Raw genomic sequence first — 16,778 nt, forward strand, 5'->3', positions numbered from 1 at the left:
CAATAGAAAAGACCAAGTCAGATATTATCGGTAACTCAAATAATATATGAAAACACAATAACGTGCACGTGAGGGCCTAAAACGAATGAAGCGTGTGAGTGAGTTTAGGGTCACTACAATGATACCACAGTATAATCACTCAGTTGAGTTGCCCCATAGTGGTATCTTAGGCCCATATTTATACTTTTTGACGCTAAACTGCGCTAACGCAGTTTAGCGTCAAAAAGTTTTGCGCCGTCTAACGCCATTCTGAAGCGCCATGCGGGCGCCGTATTTATGGAATGGCGTTAGACGGCGCAATCAGACCGGCGCTGCCTGGTTTGCGTGGGAAAAAACCACGTAGACCAGACAGCGCCGGCGTAGGGGGAAAATGGCGCATGGGCGTCTTAAAATGGGGCAAGTCAGGTTACGTCGAAAAAATCGTCTTAACCCGACTTGCGCCATTTATTTTCGACGCCCATCCCCCATCAACATGACTCCTATCATTGTAAAGATAGGAGTCATGCCCCCTTGCCCAATGGCCATGCCCAGGGGACTTCTGTCCCCTGGGCATGGTCATTGGGCATAGTGGCATGTAGGGGGGCACAAATAAGGCCCCCCTATGCCACCAAAAAAATATATAAAAAATAAAAAATTATACTTACCTGAACTTACCTGAATGTCCCTGGGGTGGGTCCCTCCATCCTTGGGGGTCCTCCTGGGGTGGGCAAGGGTGGCAGGGGGGGTCCCTGGGGGCATGGGAGGGCACCTGTGGGCTCATTTTGAGCCCACAGGCCCCTTAACGCCTGCCCTGAGCAGGCGTTAAAAAGTGGCGCAAATGCGCCGTTTTTAGCCACGCCAACTCCCGGGCGTCTCTTTTGCCCGGGAGTATAAATACCACGTAAAGGCCTGGGAGTCATTTTTTAGACGGGAACGCCTCCCTTGCATATCATTAACGCAAGGAAGGGGTTCACGCTAAAAAATGACGCACATTCCGGGAACTTTGGCGCTATTCGCCTCTAACGCCATAGTATAAATATGGCGTTAGTTGGCGTTAGTTTTGCGTCGAAATTGCGTCAAAAAAAAACGACACAATTTCGGCGCAAACGGAGTATAAATATGGCCCTTAGTGCCCAGACGCACCCCCAGAGCCTTAGGCCCATATTTATACTTTTTGACGCTAAACTGCGCTAACGCAGTTTAGCGTCAAAAAGTTTTGCGCCGTCTAACGCCATTCTGAAGCGCCATGCGGGCGCCGTATTTATGGAATGGCGTTAGACGGCGCAATCAGACCGGCGCTGCCTGCTTTGCGTGGGAAAAAACCACGTAGACCAGACAGCGCCGGCGTAGGGGGAAAATGGCGCATGGGCGTCTTAAAATGGGGCAAGTCAGGTTACGTCGAAAAAATCGTCTTAACCCGACTTGCGCCATTTTTTAACGACGCCCATCCCCCATCAACATGACTCCTATCATTGTAAAGATAGGAGTCATGCCCCCTTGCCCAATGGCCATGCCCAGGGGACTTCTGTCCCCTGGGCATGGTCATTGGGCATAGTGGCATGTAGGGGGGCACAAATAAGGCCCCCCTATGCCACCAAAAAAAAATATAAAAAATAAAAAATTATACTTACCTGAACTTACCTGAATGTCCCTGGGGTGGGTCCCTCCATCCTTGGGGGTCCTCCTGGGGTGGGCAAGGGTGGCAGGGGGGGTCCCTGGGGGCATGGGAGGGCACCTGTGGGCTCATTTTGAGCCCACAGGCCCCTTAACGCCTGCCCTGAGCAGGCGTTAAAAAGTGGCGCAAATGCGCCGTTTTTTGCCACGCCAACTCCCGGGCGTCTCTTTTGCCCGGGAGTATAAATACCACGTAAAGGCCTGGGAGTCATTTTTTAGACGGGAACGCCTCCCTTGCATATCATTAACGCAAGGAAGGGGTTCACGCTAAAAAATGACGCACATTCCGGGAACTTTGGCGCTATTCGCCTCTAACGCCATAGTATAAATATGGCGTTAGTTGGCGTTAGTTTTGCGTCGAAATTGCATCAAAAAAACCGACGCAATTTCGGCGCAAACGGAGTATAAATATGGCCCTTAATGTAGCGCTCTGTACTGTGGCACGTGACCGGCGGAAGCAGCTGAAAGACAGCTAGGCCCATATTTATACTTTTTGACGCTAAACTGCGCTAACGCAGTTTAGCGTCAAAAAATTTTGCGCCGTCTAACGCCATTCCGAAGCGCCATGCGGGCGCCGTATTTATGGAATGGCGTTAGCCGGCGCAAGCAGACCGGCGCTGCCTGGTGTGCGTGGAAAAAAACCACGTAGACCAGGCAGCGCCGGCGTAGGGGGAAAATGGCGCTAGGGCGTCTTAAAATGGCGCAAGTCGGGTTGACGCTAAAAAATCGTCTTAACCCGATTTGCGCCATTTTTTCGATGCCCAGATGCCATTTAAATGACTCCTGTCTTAGTAAAGACAGGAGTCATGCCCCCTTGCCCAATGGCCATGCCCAGGGGACTTATGTCCCCTGGGCATGGTCATTGGGCATAGTGGCATGTAGGGGGGCACAAATAAGGCCCCCCTATGCCACCCAAAAAAAATTGAAAAATAAAAAAAATTATACTTACGTGAACTTACCTGAATGTCCCTGGGGTGGGTCCCTCCATCCTTGGGTGTCCTCCTGGGGTGGGCTGGGGTGGCAGGGGGGTCCCTGGGGGCAGGGGAGGGCACCTGTGGGCTCATTTTGAGCCCACAGGCCCCTTAACGCCTACCCTGACCCAGGCGTTAAATAGTGGCGCAAATGCGGGGTTTTTTGACCCGCCAACTCCCGGGCGTGATTTTTGCCCGGGAGTATAAATACGACGCATTTGCGTCGCCGTCATTTTTTTAGACGGGAACGCCTTCCTTGCATCTCATTAACGCAAGGAAGGCGTTCACGCAAAAAAATGACGCTATTTGCCAATACTTTGGCGCTAGACGCGTCTAACGCCAAAGTATAAATATGGCGTTAGTTTTGCGCCGAATTTGCGTCGAAAAAAACGACGCTAATTCGGCGCAAACGGAGTATAAATACGGGCCCTAGAGCGCGTACGACTCAAATCTAAGATGTCTCAAAATGGAAATGAAACCTCTTGAGAAGGTGGACACGGGAGAGGATGTGGCCTAGCAGCAGAGAGGCCAGTTTTAGAAACTGTGGACCCAGCTTTGAGTCCAATCTTTGGTGTTTGATACACAACATTGTGTGATTCTGGTCAAATCACTCAAGCTCCATGAGCCTAAATAAAAGAATGTGAAATGCAATGTGTGACATGTATTTGGGGAATCCCCACTAGATATACATATTGTTGTACATGATCTTCATAAACCTCCCCCACATAATATACAGCGCTATGTTGCTTCCCAGCGCTATATACGTACAATACCTGACAACGAACTGCTACTTACAGCTACTGACCCAACAGTACAGAAGTCCAATTAAATAAATGCAGGTAGTTCAAATAATGCAAGAAAATACAACACAGACAATGCAGAGGAAAATGAATAAACATGAGAAAAAGTGTGTGATACCTGCCCAAAAGCTGTCACCCCATCATGACTCAGTCCAGTATTTATACCTCCACGTGGAATCTTCCAGAAGGTGCTTGTAAGATTGTACCTTCTGCCAGAAGTTCACCTTTAATGTTCTGCCTGGAAACAGAAGTGCAGAGACTTCCCACAATGCACCAGGTCTGCTTTCAAACACAACATTCCAGTCTGCTTTGCATGTGACTAGAACCTGTTGAGAGGCCATAAACTGTTCTGAAACATTTATAACCTATCCGTGGCCTTTACTTTAGAAGGGTTTCAATCCCATATATATGTTTCATTTCAAAGGGTGTTTGAGTATTTTGAGGTCTGAAATATACAAGATACGTAGTTACAGGAAGGACTTCTAATAAAACATGGTGAGCTGTAGTACACATTCCTCTGGTAATAAAGTCACCGTGTATTGGTACGTGGACACACACAGGGGGCACCTGTTACTGCCTTAAGTGTAACATTCCTGACTTTGTCCACAGGGCTGCCATTGGACCAGGGGGTCTGGTAGCTGGATATGGTCCTATAGTTACATGAGGTCTGAAAGAGGATTCTTCCAGTGATACATTGTGCTTCCAGGGCTTGGATGTGTCTTGTAGGAGACACAGGTAGCCCCGGGATAGAGGGGGATGGGAAGTGGGGGGAGGGTGTCAAGGCAGCATCGAAGATACAACGTTTCATGCCCGAGGGATTAGAAATGTTTCTACTATTGGGAAAGGCTGTGACTCTCTTAGAGACCTCCTTGGTTGCAGCTCTCAGTATAAATGCATCCAGTAAGTGCCACATCCTGGGTGAATATTTCAGATCATCTAGCTGGTTCTGCGTGGTCCGTGGATGCTTCACATGGAAGCAAGACATGACCACCTTGTGTGGAAGGGAGTATGGATGGCAGAATTACATTACTTCAGGATGAATTTACTGCCGTCGCCAGTAGCAGGTGAAGAGGTCTGTTGTGTGTGGGTGACCGAGGTAAAGGAGCTCCCTGCAGGACAACATTATAGGTGGAACATCTCCCTCTACATGGACCTTGAGATGTTTGAGGCAGGTAGATACCGCTTCCCAGCACAGGTTGGTCTCATCAGCTGAACATCTTATGCTCAGCAGGTCTCTCACCATCTGTGCAGCTCCAGCAGAGGGTGAGTCAAGTAACCTGAGCTTTACTAGCCTGCCTGTGTCCAGAGTATTTTGTGAATTGAGAACGCTTTTCATTGAGATAGGGAAGCGATGAGTTTATTTTTTGTAGCCGCATCAGTGCTTAATTTGTAAACAGGAAAGTGGCGGGCCCTTGTCAGGAGGCCTCAGCAGCCTGCACCACCCATTGCCCCTCGTAGCTCTGCCAGTGACAGCGCCAACACCACTACTGACCATCACACCCTGCGAGTGTGACACCACAGGCTGTTATAGGACCCCCAAGGCTATATTAATGGCGTGAGCGGCAGCATGTGTTCTTTTTAAATGTACATATCCTTATTAAATCCTGTGTTCTTGTGTGTCCAGAGTTGGTTACCCTTCTCATCAGAGTCAACATGTGTCGGTCTGCTACACCCTCAAGTTTGGAAACCCTGGCTTTAGGCATCAGAAAGCTGTAGAAGCCAAGATAAGGATGGATGTAGAAGGGTAGGAGGCCCCCAAGAGACAGTGGACCACAAGAACACAGGTCACAGATCCGGGGAATCCCCTTACTAGCCCAGGAATGAGTTTACACAGGACTTGCATCTATCTATACGTACGTTTTCTTGTTCCTCCATAGTGATTTTAATATAGTTTTGGTTAGTTTGTTTTTGATCTTTTTCTCTAGTATCCTGATGGCTTTAACCGTATCTAGCACTATCTGTTTGGAATGTGGAGCTGTAATCAGTTTCGGTGATAGAAGTTCAATAATATTCTGATGGTGACGTAGATCTTTTTCAATAATGTTTATGCACCAGCAGTTTTCCTGACCAGAGAGGAAAGCTGGTTGGTATGTGAATGCCCATGTGTCCAATGCATGGAGTGAAAGTGAATCCTGACTCGTTCCCATCACTCTTCTGGAAAGGTAATACAAACTTATTGATGCTTTTTGATATCCACGTTTGGTGTTACGTCCATAAGTGCAGTTTTCCTACAGGACCACAATACACACACCCTTTGGGAGATGCCCCGAGGGATCGTGCTCGCAGTCCCGGAGGATGTTAGAGCCTCCCTTTCCCAGACTATCCATGATAGACAACAGGCGACAAACTATGTTATCTGCACAGGTTTAGATACTATGGACTACCTTGGCGGAGCAGTTGGCACAAGCATTATTCTTTGGCGGCATGCCTGCAGCGTGCTTGAGATCCAGACGAGTTTTGTGTGACATGTAAGCATCACAAATTCACCTGTTTGGAGTGGAGGCAAACTGCACTTAAGAACACTTCAAAGACTACAGCAGGATCTCACTTACACCGTAGGTCAAAGTAAAAACCCCAACTGCTTCCTTTGGAGCCAAGCAGGTGAAGGATGAGCTGTAAAAAGTATCCATTAGGACAAGTAACTTACCTTTGGCAATCCTCTTTCTGGTGCCTGCTGTATCCAACTACAGATTCTTCTCCACCACCACACCTCTCCGGTTGTGGCACTTATCAAAACGGTGTGGTGGGGAGGAGGGTATAAAAAGAAAAAAAAAGAAAAAAAGTCTTACCTTTTATGTTGGGAGAGACGGTTCGGTCTCTGCTTCCTCCTCATCTCTTTGCCAACTCCCGTAAGCACACAGGCTTCCAGACTCCCTTCCAATGACAATGCTGCTGTCACCAGCATGACAGCAGCCTCGTGATTGGTCTAAGCTGCCTGCTTTGGGGTCAGACAAAGAGTAGGGCCCTCTGCACTTTCCCCTTCAGGATGTTCAATACAGCCGGATGGAGAAATGCAAAGTGCGCATGACTGTCTGGCCGTCCCAAGACGGTTGCCCAAAACGTCATGCGCACTTATGTGCACGAACCACTCCTCCAGCCCTCCTCCTTCAGCACAGCCCGCCCCGCCAGCTGCAGAGGAAAAATTAAATCATAATAACGTCGCATTATTATCATTTTATTTTTCCTTTCCTTCACTGCATAAAGCAGTGGGCGACGCTCCTCCTCCTCAGTGGAGGAGCCGCCGCGGCTCTTTCTAAACTCTAAAGAAGGCTCCAAGTTAGTAACCAGCAGACTGCTTCCAACACCTGAGGGTGCAGAAAGGGAAGAAACAGCGTTAGAGCACTCGGGTGATGCTGTATGGTACTGGCTCCATCACTTCTGGGGCAGTGTTTGCGATGCCAGCTAGTAGTGTGTGGGATCCCTGCTGTGAAAACTCGCAGGCGCCGTTTGGTGCTGGGGGAATATTCTAAGATGAGGAGGCAGTGGTTGAATAGAGTATCTGCCAGAAAGAGCTTTACTGAAGGGAGGTAAGTTGTTTGTTCATTCCCGTTGCACAAAAAATAAAATGATACATTCCATCTTTTTAAGTTTTCAACTAAGTTTTTCATTCAAAGCTTCACAGATGCAGGTCTTCTGTGTCTTGCATTTGTTGTTACTTGTAAAGGCTTGTTTTTGGATGGGTTGAACCCTAACTGGGATTTTGATGCAGAGTTGGATGTGGACGTTCTTGTGGACCATATGTGTTTGTTCTATTCATGTGTTTGTGAAGAGCAATGATTATCCCTGTGATCTTACATAGTACAGGGCATGAAAATGTGGGAGTAATCACTCCATTAGGTCTTTAATTATGAATAGAAGGGTAAACTCCAGTCTCTAGACAAACAAGAGCTTTATGCATAGATTGGAATGTCAGGTTTTGCTGGGAATACCGCACCCCAGCAACAGATTTCACATGGATAATCCTGTCAAAACCTATCATGGAATAATGAGGGGTAAACATGTCACATACATTAGAGGTGCAGTGAACAGTTGTTCTGCCTGTAGTTCCCCATTTTTCATAGAAAACCTCAGATTAGCAGATGTTTAGGGTCTCTGATAAGTGGCTCAGCTGGGAGTAACGCTTCTTACCAGGATCAGCACACACGTCATGAATTGCCAGGCACTTGGAAGTCAGCGTTTAACTTGAAATTGGTCGTGTGTGGTGATCGACTCCTGGAGTATGACAACCAATGGCTACTCGCTGTGATCTTGACTTGCATCAGCCATGATGATTCTCCTGAGTAATGTAGAATCTCCCACATTTCAGGGTTGTAGATTCCATTACAGGCATTTTAGTGAAGGCTGCAGCATTTAAAAGGTGCCTGGACGTGGATCGGGGGCTGTTGATGACATCTTAGAAAGGGAGATAATGTCTTATTCTCTTCAAGATCACTAAACAAGTGTTATCCATAGCAGCAAATTAAATACATCTGAGGTGTTCCATGTTCATTATGACTGTGCAATAAAACTAACTTTAATACTGTTACCTCATAACTTATCCCAAATAATCTTTTCATATGTTTTCTCTGTCTTTGAGCAGATCACAACACAAAGTATAAGGAATATATTAAAAATGAATTCAGACGGATGAAAGATAATGACAGCACCATCGGTGATCAAGTGATTTTAGAAGAAAGATATACAAAGCTTCTCATTTTAAAGAACTACCGTGATAAGGAGAATAAATGCCATGAAATAATCTCACGTGGACAGAGACATCTAGAGCTTATAGCCGAGAGAGCTGCACAGTCATACCCTAGCATCAAAGATCTATTTCGCCCCGAGAAGGACGGACACGTCCCCAGGACTGTGGTGCTCCAGGGAGTGGCCGGGATCGGGAAGACAGTGACCGCCCGAAAGATCATGTTGGACTGGGCATCGGGCAACCTCTTCCAGGAGAGCTTTGAGTTTGTGTTTTACATCCACTGCAGAGAATATAACCAGCTGAGTGCAGAGAGGCCACTGGCTGAGCTCATCATACCCCGCATTGATGGGGAGCCGCTCCTCTCAATAAGTGAGATCGAAGCTGACCCCAAAAAGCTGCTCTTCATCATCGATGGCTTCGATGAACTTAAAATCACTGGAGGTTTGAAGACTGTTGATCCTGATAGAGAATTTCCAGAGGGTAAAACAATCTTCAGTTTAATAAGGAAAAGGTATCTTTGGAAATCATATATAATAATCACCACCAGGCCAACCGCCTTGGACGCCCTCCAAAGGTGTGTGAAGGATGAGCGTCTCGCAGAGATACTTGGGTTTTGTGAAGCTGGTAGAATTGAATATTTTACAAAGTTCTTTGGGGATGAAGGACAAGGTGCAGATGCGATCCGGCTAGTGAAAGAAAATGAAGTTCTCTACACCATGTGTTTTGTGCCCATCGTCTGCTGGATTGTCTGCACTGTCATCCAGCAGAACAAAAATAACAGGGATTCATTGTATGATATGAGAACAATTACTTCCGTCTATTTGCTTTTTCTTTTGAATTTATTAAAGCAGCAGAGGACAGACTCTGAGCGGGAAAACATTACCAATGACTTGAAGAGACTGAGTGCCCTGGCTGAGGAAGGTGTCCCTCAGCAGAAAATACTATTTGAAGAAGATGACTTAGTTAAACATGGTGTAGACATGCTGGCCCTAAAATCCCTCTTCCTGAATAATCTTATTTTTAAAGAATATACTACAACGGTCAGCGTCTACAGCTTCATCCACTTGAGCTTTCAGGAGTTTTTTGCTGCCCTCTTTTACATCCTAGAAGGAAACAGTGCAGAGACCAGAAGTCCTCAGCAGTGCGATGTGACCACCTTACTGAGGGAATACACAGACCTGGACAATAATCACTGGATGCTGACGGTGCGCTTCCTGTTTGGACTCATCAATGAAGAGAGATTGGAAAGGATGAAAAGAAGATTCCACTGGAAGGTTTCACCAGAAATCAAAGCCACTCTACTGGAGTGGATCACAGAAAGACTAAAGCAAGAAGAAGTCGAGCTCACCAGTCGCACAATGGAGTTATTCCACTGTTTGTACGAGACCCAAGATGAAGAGTTTGTCAAAAGAGCAACGAGAGATTTGAAGAGAATATCTCTATCTACGAATACTACTCTGTATGGGGACAAGACAATGGATTCCATGGACTTCAGAGCTCTCGCATTCTGTTTAAAGAATTCCGACGTCCAGAACATTGATCTACAGATGACTAAAATTAGGCCTGAGGATGTAACAATCCTAATATCGGGTCTAACGAGGTGCTCTAGACTTCGGTAAGTCTGTCAGTTCCATATATAAGTGTGTTTTTGAGTAAGAAATAAAAACAAAATGATAGCATGCTAGGTGCTGTTCGGGATGCACAGCATGAAACACAGGAAGTTACATTTGAACTTTGGGGGAGCATTGACTTTGGGGGGGGGCTGCTTGGCGCTCATCTTGTATCGCGCATCGCTACGCCACGCTTGGCACTTTCTGCTTCATGGCACTATGACTGTGTCACCCCGTGCGCTGCTGTGAGTAAGGGACACATCTCCCCTTCTGTGGAGCTGATTCATATCCACAAGCCGTGGCCCTGATTTGAGTCTAGAGGAATTTGAAAGAAAGTTGGACTGTCTAGAATTATTGCTACTGGTTGGAAGTTCCTCAAGGAATTCCTGTGAGTTAATCCCATGAGTTAGGGAATTACTATGCAGACCCGAATCATGCATCGTCATCATCATTAATAGTTTATTTCTGGAACAAGACCCCAAAAACACATAAAAACAGTACAAACAATATAAAGAGTTCAAGATACAAAATATAAAAAGTCTAATATAAATTCAAATACAATTATTCACGAACCTATTCATACAGGGTCAACGGTTAACAATTAATTCAGGTAAATTAAATCACAGATCCAACTCAGGCCCCAAACATATCCTTATCATTGCTACAAAAATCGTATCTTCACACAGACCACACATTATGATTGGTGCGAATGTTTCCGGCTGGTCCTATATAATATTGGATTAAAAAACATGAGCGGGATCTCAGTTACACCGCAGGTCAAAGTAAGAAGCCTAACTGCTTCCTTCTGAGCCAGACAGTGATTAGAAATGTACTGATGGAGAAGACTGAGAGGGGATGAGTGTCCGACTGAACAACTCCAGAGGCCACATCTTAGTGTCTCCATCCCAAAGTCACATCTCAGGACCTAAGCCACCTCCTTCCAGCCCTTTGTAAACTGAGCTAAAGAATACTACATGTTCTAAATACTCTATTACACCAGTACAAAATGTACAGGTGCCTAGATCATCAGTGCTAGGCTGTCACTTATGGGTGAATGTTTTAATTAACATCTTTCCCAGTCTACATTTAATGTACAATGTTCTAGCCTGGTGTGGAATAATAGGGTACATAAAGGGTTTGAGAGTCTGGGATCTTGTAAGCCAGAAACTTCTCCATCAGGCTATGAGGTCTTATATATCTGTGGCATAATTCTAGCACATAGTCCCAGTAAGTGGATTTCACAATATCTTGAGTTCCCCTGGTAATACTAGAAGGATTGTGCCAGAAGCTTTCAAACCCCAGGACTTGGAACCAGGATTTGATATGGCAAATCCAAGGTTCAATATATGACTTGTGAATATTCATGATTTCGACAAGGCTATTTCTGTTTGATATCAGCTCAGGGTTTGACCAAAGTCTGATCCATAAGAGGAAGGGATTCAGATGGGCTCGGTCCGCCATCCTCTTGAGCCTAGTTAAAAAAAAATAAAAAAAAGCATTGCAAAAGCCAGTAGCTCTCAGCAATGGGCAAACTATTGCCTTTGGCAATGGGGTCGTGGTGGTGAATGGGATTGCAGTGGTGGGTGGGTGGGGGTGCCTCCTGCAGTGCTGAGGGAGGATCATGAATCCAACAATGGAAATACGATGGGTGCCAAACTGGCCGGGCACCTACCACCCAAGGTGTACAAAAACCCCTGACTGGAGAACTGTCAGTGGTTACGTAAACTATATGAACAAAAGGCCAGGGCACACCGAAGAAAGTTCTGTGTGGTTGATCAAAGTGGTCATTCAATCAGAGTCGAAGTCCAAAGAACAAATGAAACTGGACATTTATTAATGGATGAGAAGATGTGGTCAATATTCAGGTCAAAGACCACATGTGTCACAAACAATCCAAAATACAGCCAGCAGCCGACATGTGTTTCGTCTGCTAGACTTTGTCAAGGCTGTGGGATAGATAGACAATATTTACATATTGGTATAATGGGACATTGACTTATTGAATATCTACACACACTATCTATTGAAACTAGAAACTAGAACATATACCCAGGTGTGACTATAAACCCGGCATAAACAAATAATGTGCGTGTGTGTGTGAAACTACTGGTAAATTATACAAAGTTCACGGGATGCGTACCGTGCATGAACAGCAAAGTACACAAGAATAATGTGCAGTATGTGTGACCAAGAGAAGGTACAACCACACTCAAAAACAAGAAACCTAATACCGTGTAAAGAGGACGCACTGATATGAAAACAGGCAAGTGACCAGTCCCGCAAGCAGCCCATGCATTAAAGAGACACCATAAAGTGGGTGAGCAATTTCATAACCCAAAGAGCCATAAAATGTAAAAACGTGTAAGAAGTCCAGACAGACGGAGAATCGTGTACCTTAAGATACACGAAGATGAACAAAAGTAGGTGTAGAAAAGAGGAGTTCCGTGAAAGGCGTGCCTGATTATCAGTCTCCAAGATGATCAATGACATCCAGAAAATGGAAGTAATGGCTGGCCCTGATAAGCCTAAGGGGGAGGCATAAAAAAGAAAACACTCTGGAATGACGGCAACCCACAGCCCAAGGATAATTAAAAACAGCGTAAACAGTGGAGTTGGATAGAAAGGAAAAAGCACCAATGGCGGGGTGGACGATAACAATTGGACAACAGTATATAAGAGCCAATACAAAGCCCTATGCGCTGGTATAGTTTACTAGTAAATGTGTAGGGCCAAGGTAAGGCAGTGAAGACAGTGGTTAAAAACATGGGACCACGTCAAACTAAATAGGTGAGTATCTGCCATTTTAATAATGAAACATGCCATATCATGTAATGAGGTGGCAAGTATAAAAACAAGAAAATTCACTAAGTATTGACACCAAAATTGCAGGGAAACCGAAAGTTACAAAACGGGAGTTAAAAAAAAACAAAAGTATATTGCTATAACGAGAAAGGGCATGTGAATGTCCTGTATAATGTACATGCAAACTCACAGTGGACGGTAAAGCTTTTAAAATCGCCAAGTGTGACTCGCGTACAGGACAACGTAACAGGGAGCGATGGCGCTCACATGTAAAATTAGACCCAGCGCGTATATCATTCGGCAAACACAAGTTTGCTGAAAATGAAAATGCGCGTATCGAAAATCAGGCCAACTAAGGGCCGTATTTATACTCCGTTTGCGCCGAATTTGCGTCGTTTTTTTCGACGCAAATTCGACGCTAAACTAACGCCAACTAACGCCATATTTATACTATGGCGTTAGAGGCGAATAGCGCCAAAGTTCCCGGAATGTGCGTCATTTTTTAGCGTGAACCCCTTCCTTGCGTTAATGATATGCAAGGGAGGCGTTCCCGTCTAAAAAATGACTCCCAGGCCTTTACGTGGTATTTATACTCCCGGGCAAAAGAGACGCCCGGGAGTGGGCGTGGCTAAAAACGGCGCATTTGCGCCGCTTTTTAACGCCTGGGTCAGGCATGGCGTTAAGGGACAAGTGGGCTCAAAATGAGCCCAGAGTGCCCTCCCCTGCCCCCAGGGACCCCCCCTGCCACCCTTGCCCACCCCAGGAGGACACCCAAGGCTGGAGGGACCCACCCCAGGGACATTCAGGTAAGTATTTTGTTTTTTTTTTTAAATAATTTTTTTTGGCATAGGGGGGCCAGATTTGTGCCCCCCTACATGCCACTATGCCCAATGACCATGCCCAGGGGACAGAAGTCCCCTGGGCATGGCCATTGGGCAAGGGGGCATGACTCCTATCTTTACAATGATAGGAGTCATGTTGATGGGGGATGGGCGTCGAAAATAAATGGCGCAAGTCGGGTTACGACGATTTTTTCGACGTAACCTGACTTGCCCCATTTTAAGACGCCCATGCGCCATTTTCCCCCTACGCCGGCGCTGCCTGGTGTACGTGGTTTTTCTCGCGCACACCAGGCAGCGCCGGTCTGCTTGCGCCGGCTAACGCCATTCAATAAATACGGCGCCCGCATGGCGCTTCAGAATGGCGTTAGCCGGCGCAAAACTTTTTGACGCTAAACTGCGTTAGCGCAGTTTAGCGTCAAAAAGTATAAATATGGGCCTAAGTGTCAAGCGCAGAACATGAAACCGGAGAGAAGGCTAGAAGTTAACCAGAAACCGGATGATAATGCCGTGCCACAGGCGTCGGTAAGCAGCATGAACGCCACTCGTTCGCTAGGGCTTACTTAATAAGCGAACGAGGACAGAAATAAAAGGAAGGAAAAGGTGAAACAAACGTGGGAGCCATTCTGGAAAAGATAAGAAAGGGGAAAAGTGTGCAAAGACAACTATAACTATGCAGAATGTATTAGAAAGTAAGAAAAAAGCATGTATAAACCATGGTGAGAACAATACCGAGATGGAACAAAACGCAGAAGAAAAAGTCAAACAAACCAAACAAAACATCGTAAGTGTATCACATGAAATAACCAGAAGCCTTATACGTAAATACAAATTTGTCAAACTCAAGTTAAAGAATACATTAGGAGTATGTTTCACAGATTACACAGTCTTCATATGTCATGAGCACAATATACATTCCATGTCAAAAACACACAAAATAATACACATCTGGATTATACTCCCATATGGGTCATATACGTGGGGAGTGAGAGAAGTACATTTACAGGAAAGTATGCAAGTCCTTTTCAATGTTGATGCCCTCCTCCACTGCTCTGAGTCTAATAATCCAACTACTTTCCAAACGTCTTAGCATGAGGGTCCTGTTGCCCCCTCTGGGTGATGGATTGACGACATCAATCCCATGTGCGGTGATTAAGACTTCCCGCTGTCCGTGATTTGAGTTGTAATGTACCGCAAAGGGGTAGTTCACATTATTGTTGCGAATAGCTCTGATGTGTTCCTGTAATCTCTCCTTAGGTGGTCTAATGGTGCTACCAACGTAAATGCGATTGCAGATACAAACCAAACAACAAATGAGAAATTTAGTATTACAATTGATAAACTTGTCTATCTTGTGTGTGACCAGCGTGTTATATTGAAAATTCACCATTTTGCCATTAATGTAACAACAAATGTGTGATCCCCACGGTGGTTTGGGTAGCCAGGTGTTTTTAGGGTCTAGTGGTAGAAAACTATGACAAAGGTACTTACGTAGGGCAGGTCCCCTACTATAGGTAATATTGGGTTTGGATGGGAGATTCATGCCCATCTACTAGCATGAAAGGCCAGTGTCTCTGGAGGATTTTGTATATCTGAGAACACAGTGCATTGTAGGGAGTAATGAGAGAAAGTGGTCTGTGTGTCTTTTTCTTAATGGATGAACCCAAGAGATCAGACCATTTCACATGGCTAATTCTGTTGTTAGCTCGAAGCAAAATATTGTGGGGGTAGCCCCTACGGGTAAAACGTGTGTTCATTTGTTTCAATTCTTCCAGAAAAACAGTGTCTTCACTGCAGTTCCTCCTAATCCTGGTAAGTTCCCCATAGGGTATTGCATTGATTTGTGAGACGGGGTGGGAACTCTTGGCATGTAGGATGGAGTTGCATGCTGTTGGTTTCCTATACAGCTTAGGGCACATTTTATCCCCTTTGATGTATAAGGTGAGGTCTAGAAAGTTAACTTGGGACATACTGTGTTCTCCGGAAAGAGTTATGTTGAAAGTATTCGGGTTAAGATGATGTAAGAAACAACCAAGTAGGTCTAGGCTGCCTGACCAGAATGAAAGGACATCATCTATATATCTACCCCAATATAAGATGTGTTCGGTCAAATCTGGTGAGCACTCCCTCCATATGTGTGACAATTCGTAAAAACCCATGTATAAGTTGACAAAGGACGGGGGAAATTTCGCCCCCCATTGCAACCCCTTGGATTTGTCTGAACCATATCCTGTTGTTGACAAAAATGTTATTGTCCAAAGCCAATTTAATTAGGTCAATGAGCATGTTAGAGTGTTCCAAAAAAGTGGCATCGCGAGTATCTAAAAAATGTTGAATGGCAACCAGGCCAATGTCTCTCGGTATGCACGTGTAAAGCGAGGTGACATCTAGAGTAACTAAAAAATGTCCCTTAGTCCACTCAAAGTCACTCAATTTACTGAGAAGGTCTTTGGTATCCCTTATGTATGAGGGAAGGTTGATAAAGGGTTGTAAAAATAAGTCAATGTACTCCGAAATTCTCTCCGTTGGTGAGCCTATACCCGAAATGATGGGTCAGCCAGGTGGAAAAGGACCTGATTTGTGTATTTTGGGTAAAATGTAAATGCACTGGGCAGTCGGAGTAGGGTTAAACATGTATCTGAATTCCAAATCTGTGATGAGACATCTGTCCCTCCAAAAAGTTAGTCTACGTTGTATGCGTTCGTTGACATCCCTCAAAAGCTGTTTGTTGCCTGACTTTGGTGCATGGAGGAAGGGGCGTGCTCTGAGCCCCTTTAAAACATCGATCGCGCCCCCGCTTCGAGGGAAGCACGGGGACCGCTGTTTGCTGCCTGACTTTGGTGCCTGGAGGAAGGGGCAGGCTCTGAGCCCCTTTAAAACATCTATTGTGCTCCCGCTTCGCGGGAAGCGCGGGGACCGCTGTTTGTTGCCTGACTTTGGTGCCTGGAGGAAGGGGCGGGCTCTGAGCCCCTTTAAAACATCTATTGCGCTCCCGCTTCGCTGGACGCGCGCGGGCGGCGCCCGGGCCAAGGGCGGGCCCGTCCTTCGCCCGTCATCAACAGGAAGAGGCTGGGCTGGCCCCCCCCCTAACATTTTATTTTTCATCTGGAGGTATATTATCTTGGAAGCTATTAAAGGAGGCATGAGTGATTACTATTTAAAATGAGGAAAAGAAAGATCAGTCTCCAAAAGGGAGAAGGTGGGTCTAGTCCTTTAGCCCAGTCTTCTATTACCAGTTATTTATCCTCTGTAATGGGGGCTATTGAATCCGAACTGGAGCACGTTGAAGAAAGGATCGGGGCTGTTTAAAAAACTGTTCAGCAGCCCCCATTGGAACCTATTGTTCATATAATTACTACTTCAAAGGAGGGGTCACCTCCACTGGCTCCTTTTATTAATACTACTCACTGCGATATGTC

General features: G+C 45.7%; 1 protein-coding gene across 2 annotated transcripts in view; it reads left to right on the forward strand.

Annotated features, from left to right (window-relative positions):
- Window positions 1–16,778, forward strand: part of LOC138249656 (NACHT, LRR and PYD domains-containing protein 3-like) — an 886,959-nt gene that overhangs the window by 255,898 nt on the left and 614,283 nt on the right. For both annotated transcript variants that reach the window (XM_069203614.1, XM_069203615.1), the window contains one exon: window positions 8,004–9,723. In XM_069203614.1, the coding sequence (XP_069059715.1) occupies window positions 8,004–9,723 (1,720 nt within the window). The remainder of the gene's footprint in view (window positions 1–8,003; window positions 9,724–16,778) is intronic.

The sequence above is a fragment of the Pleurodeles waltl genome, chromosome 8 (assembly GCF_031143425.1).
Source record: "Pleurodeles waltl isolate 20211129_DDA chromosome 8, aPleWal1.hap1.20221129, whole genome shotgun sequence".
In the NCBI taxonomy this organism is placed as follows: domain Eukaryota; kingdom Metazoa; phylum Chordata; class Amphibia; order Caudata; family Salamandridae; genus Pleurodeles; species Pleurodeles waltl.